General features: G+C 41.7%; 1 protein-coding gene across 1 annotated transcript in view; it reads right to left on the bottom strand.

Annotated features, from left to right (window-relative positions):
* The window catches only part of FAM227B (family with sequence similarity 227 member B), a 428344-nt gene that overhangs the window by 332144 nt on the left and 82055 nt on the right, over positions 1 to 14145 (bottom strand). The window contains exon 6 of the mRNA XM_075858036.1: positions 1547 to 1591. Coding sequence (XP_075714151.1) covers positions 1547 to 1591 — 45 coding nt within the window. The remainder of the gene's footprint in view (positions 1 to 1546; positions 1592 to 14145) is intronic.

Raw genomic sequence — 14145 nt, forward strand, 5'->3', positions numbered from 1 at the left:
AGAACTACCTACGCCACTTCATCTCCAAGCAGCATGATGACTGGGTGCAGCTGCTCCCATGGGCGGAGTTCTCCTACAATAATCACACCAGCGAGTCTACTAGGAATACACCCTTCTGCATTGTCTACGGCCAGCACCCACAAATTCCTCCCCCGGTGTCTGATACTTCCGAGGTTCCTGCAGCTGACTCCACATTTAGAGACTTTTTGCAGATCTGGCAGCAGACTCGATCCTCCATCCTAATGGCAGTGGACCGCATGAAACGGAAGGCTGACACGAGGAGAAGAGAGCCTACTCGGTTCCTTCCTGGCACTAAGGTCTGGCTGTCGTCCAGGAATATCCGACTGAGGGTCCCGTCATGTAAATTTTCCCCCACGTTCCTCGGACCATTCGAGGTTCTGCAGCAGATCAACCCTGTCGTCCTTCAAGCTTCGGCTGCCTCCTACCCTCAGGATTTCCAACTCCTTCCATGTCTCCCTCCTGAAACCTGTGATCCTGAACTGCTATTCCAAGACTCCCAGCCCTGCGGTTGCCTCCAGCAGCCCCTCTGACATCTTTGAGGTCATGGAGATCTTGGGCACCAAGAGAGTGAGAGGAAAGACTTTTTTATTTGGTGGATTGGAGGGGGTTTGGTCCTGAAGAGAGGTCCTGGGAGCCAGAGGAGAACCTCAATGCCTCTACTCTTCTGAAGAAGTTTCTCTCTCGCTCTGGTCCCAAGAAGAGGGGGCATAAGAGGGGGGATACTGTAATGTCCGTGGCTGCGGGCTGTCAGCTCCAACCACCCCCTGACAGCCGCAGCCACGACTCGGCAAGCGCTGGCCCCAGCCTCCTCCTCAGGAGACGCCAGCGCTCACGTCCACTCACCTCTGCCGCATCCCGTAGGGTGCGCGTGCTCGTGCCCACTCTTAAAGGGGCAGCGCGTGCACCGGACCTCATGGACGAACTTTGACCCATAAGTACCCTGGAATATAAGAGGGGTCCAGCACCCTAGTTCTAAGCCTGAGCATTGTTGTGTTCCCTATGGTTTGTCTATGTGATGGCCTCCTAGCGTGTTTCCTGTTCCAGTCCCTGGCTCCAGTCCCTGTCCCTATACTTGTTTCCAGTTCCTGTTCCTAGCAATCCATACCTTCCTGGTCTAGCACTGTGCTGTGCCAAAGTCGTGCTGTGCTGCATCCACGTCTGACCTGCTTCACCTCGCCTGACGTCCGCCTGCTACCTAAGTCCCAGCCGAGCCTGCCCTGCTGCTGTCTGAGCGGCCACAGGTACCTATAGAACTATAGACATTCACCTGCTCCCTGTTGGCCAGCTGCCTTACCACCAAGGCGGTACGACCCAGTGGGTCCACAGACCCTTTGTGACACAGGCTATGTGAGCAATACACTGCATTAACTGCAAATAGCTCAAGCATTATGCTGAGAGATATTGCAGGGCAAGAAATTTGGGTACCTCCATGTCATGTCCTGATAATAATATAAAAAGGTGAATTTAAAGGAGGAATTCCCAGCTGTAAATAAGAAATAAGTTACCCAATGGATTACCATGTTACCTCAACGCAGTTCTGCTTTTCCTGATGAGTTATTCCGGTAAATGCCTAAAGAGAAGAGATTGTGATAACAGAATAGATTATTCTAAACACCAAACTGATCAAACATTTAATTGCATCTGTAATTTATTATATAACCAAGAAGGACGTGGTGTCCGAAGCTCACTTAGAGCTCCACCCACATAGAGCTCCGCCCAAACCCAACCGCCACTTAGCTCCGCCCACAGCCATAAGACTGAGGAAGGATATGTGAGTGATTAGTGTCGGAGCTATAATGCCCCCCTCCCTCCCATACGCAGTATAATGCCCCCCTCCCTCCCATACGCAGTATAATGCCCCCCTCCCTCCCATACACAGTATAATGCCCCCCTCCCTCGCATACACAGTATAATGCCCCCCTCCCTCCCATACACAGTATAATGCCCCCATCTCCCTCCCATACACAGTATAATGCCCCCATATGTTCAGACCTAATAGAAAAATAATAATATATACACTTACCTATCCCCGTTCCCCCGCCAGGTGGAGGATCCTTCTTCTCTTCTGATCTGTGTGATGTGAGTGACTCAGTGCAGACAGGCACGATGATGTCACTACATCGCGCCTGCCTTTGCCAAGCCGCTCACAGCACACTGAGCACAGTGCAGAGGAGGCAAAGGATCATCCACCCGTCGTGGGTACGGGTATGGGTAAGTATGTAGCGTATGTTATTATTTTTCTATTTGGTCCGTACATATGGGGGCATTATACTGTGTATGGGAGGGAGGGGGTATTATACTATGTATGGGAGGGAGGGGGCATTATACTGTGTATGGGAGGGAGGGGGGCATTATACTGTGTATGGGAGGGAGGGGTGGCATTATGCTGTGTATGGGAGGGAGGGGGGCATTATACTGTGTATGGGATGGAGGGGGGACATTATGCTATGTGGGGACATTATCCTGTGTGGGGGCAGCTATGGGGAGCATTATGCTGTTTTGGGGCAGCTAAGGGTGGCATTATACTGTGTGGGGGAAGCTATGGGAGAAGCTATGGGGGGCATTATACTGTGTGGGGGAAACTAGGGGGGCATTATACTGTGTGGGGCAGCTATGAGGGGCATTATACTGTGGGGGCAGCTATGAGGGGCATTTTACTGTGGGGGCAGCTATGAGGGGCATTATACTGTGGGATGAGCTGATATGGGGACATTATACTGTGTGGGGCAGCTATGGGGGCATTATACTGTGTGGGGGCATCTATGGGGGGCATTATATGGTGTGGGGGCAGCTATGGGGAGCATTATACTGTGTGGGGGCAGCTATGGGGGGCATTTATATATATTAACAGACCACTGCATTCCTTTTGCTAGCAAACCCATGTAACAGGCTTTCTATACTAGTACTCAATATGTAAGAAAAACCATCCAACCATTACACTGTCGGTTAAATAAACACAGATCCAACTGTCACAAAAAGTTTCTCCTACAAAGTATTTCCAAACATTGTGTCCTGGCACACAACGGTGATTTCAAATGTTACACTCTCACACACATCGACCAGATAAAACATAATTGTCCAGTGTAAAGGGAAGTGTCCCCTTTCAAGGGAGCTGGAGGGGGTATGTGTAGCGTGTGTGTGTGAGTGTGTGTGTGTGTGTGTGTGTGTGTGTGTGTATGTATATATATATATATATATATATATATATATACTACCGTTCAAAAGTTTGGGGTCACCCAGACAATTTTGTGTTTTCCATGAAAACTCACACTTATATTTATCAAATGAGTTGCAAAATGACTAGAAAATATAGTCAAGACATTGACAAGGTTAGAAATAATGATTTTTATTTGAAATAATAATTTTCTCCTTCAAACTTGCTTTTGTCAAAGAACGCTCCATTTGCAGCAATTACAGCATTGCAGCCCTTTGGCATTCTTGCTGAGGTAATCGGGAGAAATTGTACCCCATGCTTCCAGAATTCCCTCCCACAAGTTGGATTGGCTTGATGGGCACTTCTTGCGTACCATACGGTCAAGCTGCTCCCACAACAGCTCTATGGGGTTGAGATCTGGTGACTGCGCTGGCCACTCCATTACAGATTGAATACCAGCTGCCTGCTTCTTCCCTAAATAGTTCTTGCATAATTTGGAGGTGTGCTTTGGGTCATTGTCCTGTTGTAGGATGAAATTGGCTCCAATCAAGCGCTGTCCACAGGGTATGGCATGGCGTTGCAAAATGGAGTGATAGCCTTCCTTATTCAAAATCCCTTTTACCTTGTACAAATCTCCCACTTTACCAGCACCAAAGCAACCCCAGACCATCACATTACCTCCACCATGCTTGACAGATGGCGTCAGGCACTCTTCCAGCATCTTTTCAGTTGTTCTGCGTCTCACAAATGTTCTTCTGTGTGATCCAAACACCTCAAACTTCCATTCGTCTGTCCATAACACTTTTTTCCAATCTTCCTCTGTCCAATGTCTGTGTGCTTTTGCCCATATTAATCTTTTCCTTTTATTAGCCAGTCTCAGATATGGCTTTTTCTTTGCCACTCTGCCCTGAAGGCCAGCATCCCGGAGTCGCCTCTTCACTGTAGACGTTGACTGTGACGTTTTGCGGGTACTATTTAATGAAGCTGCCAGTTGAGGACCTGTGAGGCGTCTATTTCTCAAACTAGAGACTCTAATGTACTTGTTTTGTTGTTGAGTTGTGCAGCGGGGCCTCCCACTTCTCTTTCTACTCTGGTTAGAGCCAGTTTGTGCTGTCCTCTGAAGGGAGTAGTACACACCGTTGTAGGAAATCTTCAGTTTCTTGGCAATTTCTTGCATGGAATAGCCTTCATTTCTAAGAACAAGAATAGACTGTCGAGTTTCACATGAAAGCTCTCTTTTTCTAGCCATTTTGAGAGTTTAATCGAACCCACAAATGTAATGATCCAGAATCTCAACTAGCTCAAAGAAAGGTCAGTTTTATAGCTCCTCTAAACAGCAAAACTGTTTACAGCGGTGCTAACATAATTGCACAAGGGTTTTCAAGTGTTTTCTAATCGTTCATTAGCCTTCTAACACAGTTAGCAAACACAATGTACCATTAGAACACTGGAGTGATGGTTGCTGGAAATGGGCCTCTATACACCTATGTAGATATTGCATTAAAAACCAGATGTTTGCAGTTAGAATAGTCATTTAGCACATTAACAATGTATAGAGTGTATTTCTGATTAATTTTATGTTATCTTCATTGAAAAAAACTGTGCTTTTCTTTCAAAAATAAGGAAAGTGACCCTAAACGTTTGAACTTTTGAACTGTTAGAACACTGAGAGTTGGAATACATTACACTACTAAGTAGTGTAATGTATTCTAGCAGCGATCAGTGCTGCAGGTAAAAAAACAAAAAAGTGTAAAAAGTAAAAAAAAAGTGTAAAAATAAAAGTGTTTTTTCCTATAATAAGTCTTTTATTATAGGAAAAAAATGAAAACGTTATATAGACTAAAAAGTGATCAAAAAGTCGCATGATACCCCAAAATAGTACCAATAAAAACTACAACCCGTCCCGGAAAAAAAAACCTAAGTCCTTACACAGCTTTTTTGACTGAAAAATAAAAGTTATGGCTCTCAGAATATGGTGATAGAAAAAAAATTATTTTATAAACAATTGATTTTATTGTGCAAACGCTGCACAACATTAAAAAAACTATATACATATGGTATCGCCGTAATCGTAGCGACCCGCGGAATAAAGTAAACTAGCATTTATAGCGCATAATGAACGCCGTAAGAAATAAAGAATTTAAAACGCCAAAATCTGTTTTTTGGTCACCTTAGCTATAAATAAAATGCTATAAAAAGTGATCAAAACGTTGTATGTACCAAAAAATGGTGCCAATAAAAATTACAGCTCGTTCCGCCAAAAATAAGCAGTCACACCGCTCAATCGACCAAAAAATTAAAACTGGCTTTCAGAATGTGTTGATACAAAACTATTTTTTTTTAACAAATAGTTTTTTCTTTGTAAAAGTAGTAAAATATAAAAATAACTATATGCATTTGGTATCACTGTAATTGTATTGACCCGCAAATTAAAGTTAAGTTGTTTTTTTTACTGCACGGTGAAAGCAGTAAAAACGAAACCCAAAAAACAATGGAGGAATCGCAGATTTTTCCAATTTCACCCCGCAAAGAATTTTATTTTCGGCTTCCCAGTACATTAGATGGTACCTTAAGTGGTGTCAATAGAAAGTACAACTCCTCCCGCAAAAAATAAGCCCTCACACCACTCTATTGATGGAAAAATAAAAAAGTTATGGCGTTTGCAAGGCAGGGAATGAAAAACTAAAATGGAAAAGCAAAAAAGGATCAGTCCTGCAAAGGTTAATTAATTTCTAATAAAAAAACTATTATTACCACATGTGGGGTATTGTCATACTCGGGAGTGATTGCGTTACAAACGTTGTGGTGCTTTTTCTCCTAGAAAAGTGGACAAAAATGTTGATTTTCATTTTCACGGCCTAATTCCACAAAATTCTGCAAAAAAACCTGTGGGGTCAAAATGCTAACTATACCCCTATAAAAATTCATTGACAGGTGTAGTTTCCAAAATTGGGTCACTTTTGGGGTGTTTCCACTGTTTTGGTCCTTTCAGTGCATTGCAAACGCGACATGGAACTGAAAACCAATCCAGCAAAATCTGCGCTCCAAAATCCAAATATCGCTCCTTCCCTTCTGAGCCCTGCTGTGGATCCAAACAGCAGTTTATTACCACATATGGGATATTTCCATAATCGGGAGAAGATGCTTTACAAATGTTGGGGTGCATTTTCTTCTTTATGCCTTGTAAATTTCACATCTCTCATTATAATGATGTAGTCCAGAAATGGAACCCACTACTCCTTCTGAAAGAGGTATTTTCCCACCAATTTACAATGTAATTTGTTATCACAAACATTTAAGGACTTCACAGACCAGGCTTAGATGAACCTTAGGGTATGTTCACACGAGGGCGTCCGTAACGGCTGAAATTACGGGGATGTTTCAGCCTGAAAACATCCGCGTAATTTCAGCCGTACCGGCATGTGCAGGCGCTTGAACGCCGCGTCAATTACGGACGTAATTGGCGCTGCTATTCATTGGAGTCAATGAATAACGGCTCCAAATATTACATTCAAAAGGTTTACATAGCCTTTAAATTCATCTACCTAGTAATTAAAGGGTAACTCCACGTTCACTGAAAAACGATTAGGGTATGTGCACACGACCATTTTTCAGGCGTAATGGAGGCGTTTTCCGCCACGAATTACGCCTGAAAAGACGTCTCCAATACGTCTGGAAACATCTGCCCATTACTTGCAATGGGTCTTACGATGTACTGTGCAGACGAGCTGTCATTTTATGCGTCGCTGTCAAAAGACGGCGTGTAAAATTACAGCCGCGTCAAAGAAGTGCAGGACACTTGTTGGGACGTAATTGGAGCCGTTTTTCATTGACTCCAATGAAGAACAGCTCCAAATTGCGTCCGAAAAAGATGCAGCGAAAAACGCGAGTACATGCAATTATGTCTGAAATTCAGGAGCTGTTTTCTCCTGAAAACAGCACCGTAATTTCAGACGTAATTGCCGTTGTCGTGTGCACATACCTTAATAGTGCAGGAGTGTGCACTAGAATAATTTTTCTAAATAACTTTTATTAGTGATTCTGCTTCTAACAGCAGCCCGGACTGTGTATAGTCCGAGCTGCCAGCGGCTCATAACTCTGCAGTTGAAGACAGAGCGTTCTGCTTATCTACATGGCTCCTGTATACAGAACGGTCACCAGCGTTACTGTATTTTATAATGCTGGCAGCCATTCTGCATATAGAAAGTGGAGGTACGCTTTAAATAATATCTGATTTATCTTTACTGCCAAAAAAAATGGATGTAGTAAATGAATTATGGACACATTATATATCCTGGTGGTGTATGATGTATTATATTTATTGCACAAATATTTTTTTTATATTTGTGCAATATTCTAATTTATTACTAGAAATTTAAATATGATTGGGAAGAGTTTATTTCCAGGTATTTTCACCATCTCGAGTATGCTTCATTCCTGCTGTATTTCTCCTGTGCTCCTCAAGCATTTTATAAGGGATAGTCACCATTCTTGTATGTGAGTTGTGAACGGTGTATACATTCAGCCCATCACAGAATCCTGTAGGCGCTCTTTTGCTTCTGAGGTCGGTGTTTCGGTCCATTAGGACAGTAGGGCCACATATGCGATATTTCTAAAAACTGGGCAATAAATATTGAGTTGTGTTTCTCTGCTAAAAGCTTCTGTGTTACAGAAAAAAATGTATTACAAAAAAATTTCAGAAAAAAAATAAAAATGAAATTTGTAAATTTCCCCTCTACTTTGAGTTATTTCCTGTGAAACGCATAAAGGGTTAAGAAACTTTCTGAATGCTGTTTTGAATCCTTTGAGGGGTGCAGTTTTTAAAATGATTTATTGGGGGATTCTAATATATAAGGCCCTCAAAACCACTTCAGAACTGAACTGGTCCTTGAAAAATAGCCTTTTGAAATGTCCTTGAAAATGTGAGAAATTGCTGCTAAAGTCCTAAACCTTGTAACGTCCTAAAAAAATAAAAGGACGTTCAAAAAACGATGCAAACATAAAATAGACATATTGGAAAAGTTAACTAGTGACTATTTTGTGTGGTTTTACTGTGTGTTTAACAAGCAGATCCATTTACATTTAGAAAAATGCTAATTTTTGCAAATGTTCTCTAAATGATTGTGTTTTTCACTAATAAATATTGAATTTATAGAGCAAATTTTTCCACTAACATAAAATACAATATATCGCGAGAAAACAAGAATCACTTGGATAGGTAAAAGCATTCCCAAGTTATTACCACATAAAGTGACACTTGTCAGATTTGAAAAAATCGGCTGTGCCACAAGGCCAAAACAGGCTGCGTCCTAAAGGGGTTAAACCTGCTGTTTTATGTACAATCTAGTGCGGTTTTTCAGCTGGAATGCCCTGTGGACTCAAGGGCGGATAAGCGGTGTACTTTTACTCAGCATATCCGCCCTGTGTGAACATACCCATAGGTTGCCTTTCCGTGAAAAAATTACAGTTGTAATACATTGCACTATATAATTAGTGCAGTGTACTATGAAGGCGATTAGAAGCCTTCAAGTCCCCCAATAAAACTAAACAAAAAAGTGAAAAAAAAAGACATTAAAAAAATATTTTTTTATGTCTCTAATGCTGTACCTTTTTTTTAGTAATAAAAACAAGAATCGCCCTGTTTCCCCAATGAAGTCCTTAGAATAAAAAAAACGAAAAAAAAATATACATAATAGGTATCTCCACGTTCGTAACGACCTGAACTATAAAATATCACATTATTTATACCACATGGTGAACACCGTAAAAAAAATTAAAAAAAACAATGGCAATGTGCTTATTTTTGGTCACCATGCCTTGTAAAAATGGAAGAAAAATTGATTAAAAAGTCGCATGTACTCCAAAATGGTAGCAATAAAAAATACAGCTCGTCCCGCAAAAAGCAAGCCCTGACACTGCTCCGTCAACAGAAAAATTAAAAAACTTATGGCTTGCAGAAAATGGGGACACTAAAACATTTAATATCGCCGTAATCTTATCGATCTTTAAAATAACTTAACATGTTGTTTAGGCCTAATTCACACGAGCGTATTGCACGTCCGTGTTACGCACGTGAAAATGACGCACGTCACACGGACCTATGCAAGTCAATGGGGCCATTCAGACATTCAGTGTTTTTCACGCAGCGTATGTCCGCTGCGTGAAACTTACTGAATCTCCTATACTTGAGCGTTTTTTGAAGTCAATGGGTGCGTGAAAATCAGGGACAGCACACGGATGCACATCCGTGTGCTGTGCGTGATTCACACAGCAGTTGCTAAAGGAATGATTTTGAAACACCTCCTTCAGTTTATTTTGCTGACGTGAAACGCGTGATATACTGATGACATACGCACGTAAAAAATGCAGACACACACCATACACTGATGTCACACGTCGCTGCATTTTTTACGCACGCAAAACGGACACGTTCGTGTGAATAAGGCCTTATACTGCACAGGGAACGCTGAAAAGAATATAAAAAAACAGTGCTAGAACTGCTGTTCTTTGGTCTACTCGCCTCACAAAAAAAATTTAATAAAAAGTGTTAAAAACTTTTGTACTTCAAAATGCTACTAATGGAATCACTTCTCGGAAGTTTCCACTGTACTAGTTTATAAGCGTGCATCATGCCATCCAAAAAACAATTCAGTGAAATCTGCACTCCAAGAAGCAGATTGCACTCCGTCTCTTTAGAGCCCTTCTGCAGTTTACGACCAAATATTGGGTATTGCCTTACTGGGGAGTAATCGTGTAACAAAATTTGGGGGGTAAGTTTTTTCTTGTATTCCTTGTGAAAATTAAAAATTATAAGCAAAAACTACAGATTATTGAAAAAAATAAAAAATTATTATTTTCACGGCCCAATTCTAATAAAATATATGAAACACCTGTGGGGGTCAAAATTCTCACTACACCCCTAATTTATAGTCAGCAAACCATTCCAGCAAAATCTGCGCTCCAAAAGCCAGATGGCACTCCTTGCCTTCTGAACCCTGCTGTGTATCCAAACAGCAGTTTATGGCCACATATTGGGTATTTTCATATTTGGGAGAAAATGCGTAATAAATAATGGGGTGCTTTTCTACTATAGTCCTTGTTAAAATTACATTTTTTTGCTAAAAACTACAAATTGCCAAAAATAAATATTTTTACAGCCCAATTCTAAAAAAAATTGCGAAACACCTGTGTGGTCAACATGCTCACTACACCCCTAGATTAATTAATTTAAGGGGTTAAGTTTACCAAATAGGGTACATTTCTGGGAGTTTGTACTGTATTGGTGCTAACGTAACTACCAAAGTAGAAGCCATAGTAGCAGCTATGGGTCCCATGGACTCAAGGGTGCCCGGAGTACGCCATTTTGTTTTGTTTTTTTATCCGATAGATAACGGTCAGTATGACTTACCACTCCTTGTTCCCAGCTCCTCCGCACACAGGGTTCTGGCGTTAGCCCGGCCAGTGATTATTTTGGGTCTGGTCTAAATTGATTTTTGAGTTGGATCTGGCGTCTGGATTACTTTTGGGATTTGTATTCAGGTCTGGACTCATTTTTGGGATCTGTGTTAATTTTAGGGTCTAGTGTTTTAATTAATTTTGAGGTCCGGACTGAGGTCTAAAGTCATTTTGGCACCTGGTCTGGGCTTTGAATTTATTTAGTGGCTGGTTTGGGGGTCTGAATTTATTTAGTGGTCTGCATTCATTTTGAGGTCTAGTGTCTGAGTTTATTTTGGGGTCTGGTCTGGTGTCTGTACTTATTTTGGGGCCTTGCCTGCAGAGTATACAGTATATCAAAAAGTCCGCTATGGTACCCGGCAATTTAAAATTACGTCCCAAGTTTAATCTATTTCCACCCATGCAATTTTGATCTCACTTTACATTCAGGTTGCCTTGTGCATAAATCCTACCCCAAGACAGTAAAAAAATGCCGACATATGCCTTGCTGCCACTGCCTACTGAGTTCTGGGTCTATAGGTACCCAACACCTTAAACAAATAGGATTCCCAGATTTCTTGCCACACTCGTTAATTTCACATTTTTTTATCCTCTCGTTCAATAAATCTTGTTACCAGTTTCATAACATTTCACATCTCTCATTATAATGATGTAGTCCAGAAATGGAACCCACTACTCCTTCTGAAAGAGGTATTTTCCCCCCAATTTACAATGTAATTTGTTATGACAAACCTCAAGGCTTGAAGAAATAATGAGGATGTCTTCAAAGTAAACAATGATGAAATGATAACGTATGTAGACAATTTTGAGCGGAGCTTGCTGCTCACAGAGCATGCAGTTAGTGGGTTAGAACTGGAGGGTGAAGACATGGGTGAGCAGGATCAGGTAAGTAGCTGGGTTAATGTAGTTAGGGGCAGTAGAAAGGGGTCAAAGACAAGGAAGGCCGATCCGGTTTCTGGCATTCCAAGCAAAATTGCCAGGTTGGGTGATGATGCGAGGGTGTCAGTCTCAGAAAAGGCAGCCCTAGTGGATACTGATCTCCCTAACAGCCGGGAGAACAGCCCAGCTAGTAGTCGGTGGGATGGTAATGCAGGCAAGCCAAGACAATTGATAGTTGTAGGGGATTCTATAATCAGGAAGACGGATAGAATAATTTGTCGCCATGACCGCCTCAACCGAATGGTTTGCTGTCTCCCTGGTGCCAGGGTTCGGCATGTGGTGGAACGGGTGGACAAATTGCTGGGAGGGGCTGGTGATGATCCAGCTGTCGTGGTCCATGTCGGTACCAACGACAGAATAAATGGTAGGTGGAGGAGCCTTAAGAATAATTTTAAAGAACTAGGCTACAAGCTGAAGGGAAGGACCTCCAAGGTTGTATTCTCAGGAATACTGCCTGTGCCATGCGCATCACAGGAAAGACAGCGGGAGCTTAGGGAGTTAAATGCATGGCTGAAGTCTTGGTGTAGAGGAGAAGGATTTGGGTTCCTAGAGCACTGGGCTGACTTTTCATTGGGGTACAAACTGTATTCTGCAGATGATTTGCACCTAAATGGAAGGGGGTCCGCTGTGCTGGGGGAGAGAATTCTAGCTGGGGTGGCGGAGTATTTAAACTAGGGCTGAGGAGGGAGGTCAATGTAGAAAAAAAAGGGGTAGCCAGGTTAGAGAGGGGTCAGACTATATTGGTGGGGGGAGAAACAGAATGTGGGGAGAGGACTAGACAACAAGATAAGGAGATCCTTTCGTTACAAAACATCAGTGTAAATAAAAAGGACCGATTAATGTCAAATCACATTTCTGATAATAAAAGTGAAAAACTGACAGGCAAGTTAAAGTGTATGTTCACAAATGCCAGAAGTCTAGCAAGCAAAATGGGGGAGCTGGAGGCCTTGATACTGGAAGAAAATATAGATATAGTTGGTGTTGCTGAAACATGGCTGGACTCTTCACATGACTGGGCTGTAAATCTACAGGGTTTTACACTTTTTCGTAAAGACAGGACAAATAGGAAAGGTGGTGGTGTATGTCTGTATGTGAGAAGTGATATGAAGGCGAGTGTGAAAGAGACAATAGTGGGTGAAGACTGTGAGGAGGTTGAAACCTTGTGGGTGGAACTAGAAAGGGAGGTAAACACTGAAAAAATTACTTTTGGTGTAATCTATAGACCCCCCAATATAACTGAGGAGATGGAAGGTCAGATATATAAACAGATGGAGCGGGCTGCACAGGCGGGTACTGTAGTGATAATGGGAGATTTTAATTTCCGGGATATTAATTGGTGTCATGGTTCGGCTTCAACTGCAAAGGGGAGACATTTCCTCAACCTGTTGCAGGAAAATTTTATGGGCCAGTTTGTGGAAGACCCGACTAGAGGTGAAGCTCTGTTGGATCTGGTCATTTCTAATAATGCAGATCTTGTTGGGAATGTCAATGTTCGTGAAAACCTCGGTAACAGTGATCATAATATAGTTACATTTTACCTATACTGTAAAAAACAAACGCAGGCTGGGAGGGCAAAAACATTTAATTTTAAGAAAGCCAATTTCCCCAGGATGAGGGCTGCAATTCAGGATATAGACTGGGAAGAACTAATGTCAAATAATGGAACAAATGATAAATGGGAGATTTTCAAATCTACTTTGAGTTATTATAGTGCAAAATTTATTCCTACAGGTAATAAGTATAAACGACTCAAATTAAACCCCACATGGCTTACACCTTCTGTGAAAGGGGCAATACATGACAAAAAAAGGGCATTTAAAAAATACAAATCTGAGGGTACAGCTGTAGCCTTTGTAAAATATAAAGAGCTTAATAAAATATGTAAAAATGTAATAAAATTAGCAAAAATACAAAATGAAAGGCAGGTGGCCAAGGATAGTAAAACAAATCCTAAAAAATTCTTCAAGCATATAAATGCAAAAAAGCCAAGGTCTGAACATGTAGGACCCCTAGATAATGGTAATGGGGAGTTGATCACAGGGGATCAAGAGAAGGCAGAGTTACTAAATGGGTTCTTTAGCTCTGTATATACAACAGAAGAAAGAGCAGCTGATGTAGCCGGTGCCAGTGCTGTTAATATATCAGTTGATATACTGAATTGGATGAATGTAGAGATGGTCCAAGCTAAATTAAATAAAATAAATGTGCACAAGGCTCCGGGACCAGATGGGTTACACCCTAGAATTCTTAAAGAGCTTAGTTCAGTTATTTCTGTCCCCCTTTTCATAATATTCAGAGAATCTCTAGTGACTGGTATAGTGCCAAGGGACTGGCGCAGGGCAAATGTGGTGCCTATTTTCAAAAAGGGCTCTAGGTCTTCCCCGGGTAATTATAGACCAGTAAGCTTAACATCCATCGTGGGGAAAATGTTTGAGGGGCTATTGAGGGACTATATACAGGATTATGTGACAATAAATAGCATTATAAGTGACAGCCAGCACGGTTTTACTAAGGACAGAAGTTGTCAAACTAACCTAATCTGTTTTTATGAAGAGGTGAGCAGAAGTCTAGACAGA

This window comes from Rhinoderma darwinii, chromosome 3 (assembly GCF_050947455.1).
Source record: "Rhinoderma darwinii isolate aRhiDar2 chromosome 3, aRhiDar2.hap1, whole genome shotgun sequence".
NCBI lineage: Eukaryota > Metazoa > Chordata > Amphibia > Anura > Rhinodermatidae > Rhinoderma > Rhinoderma darwinii.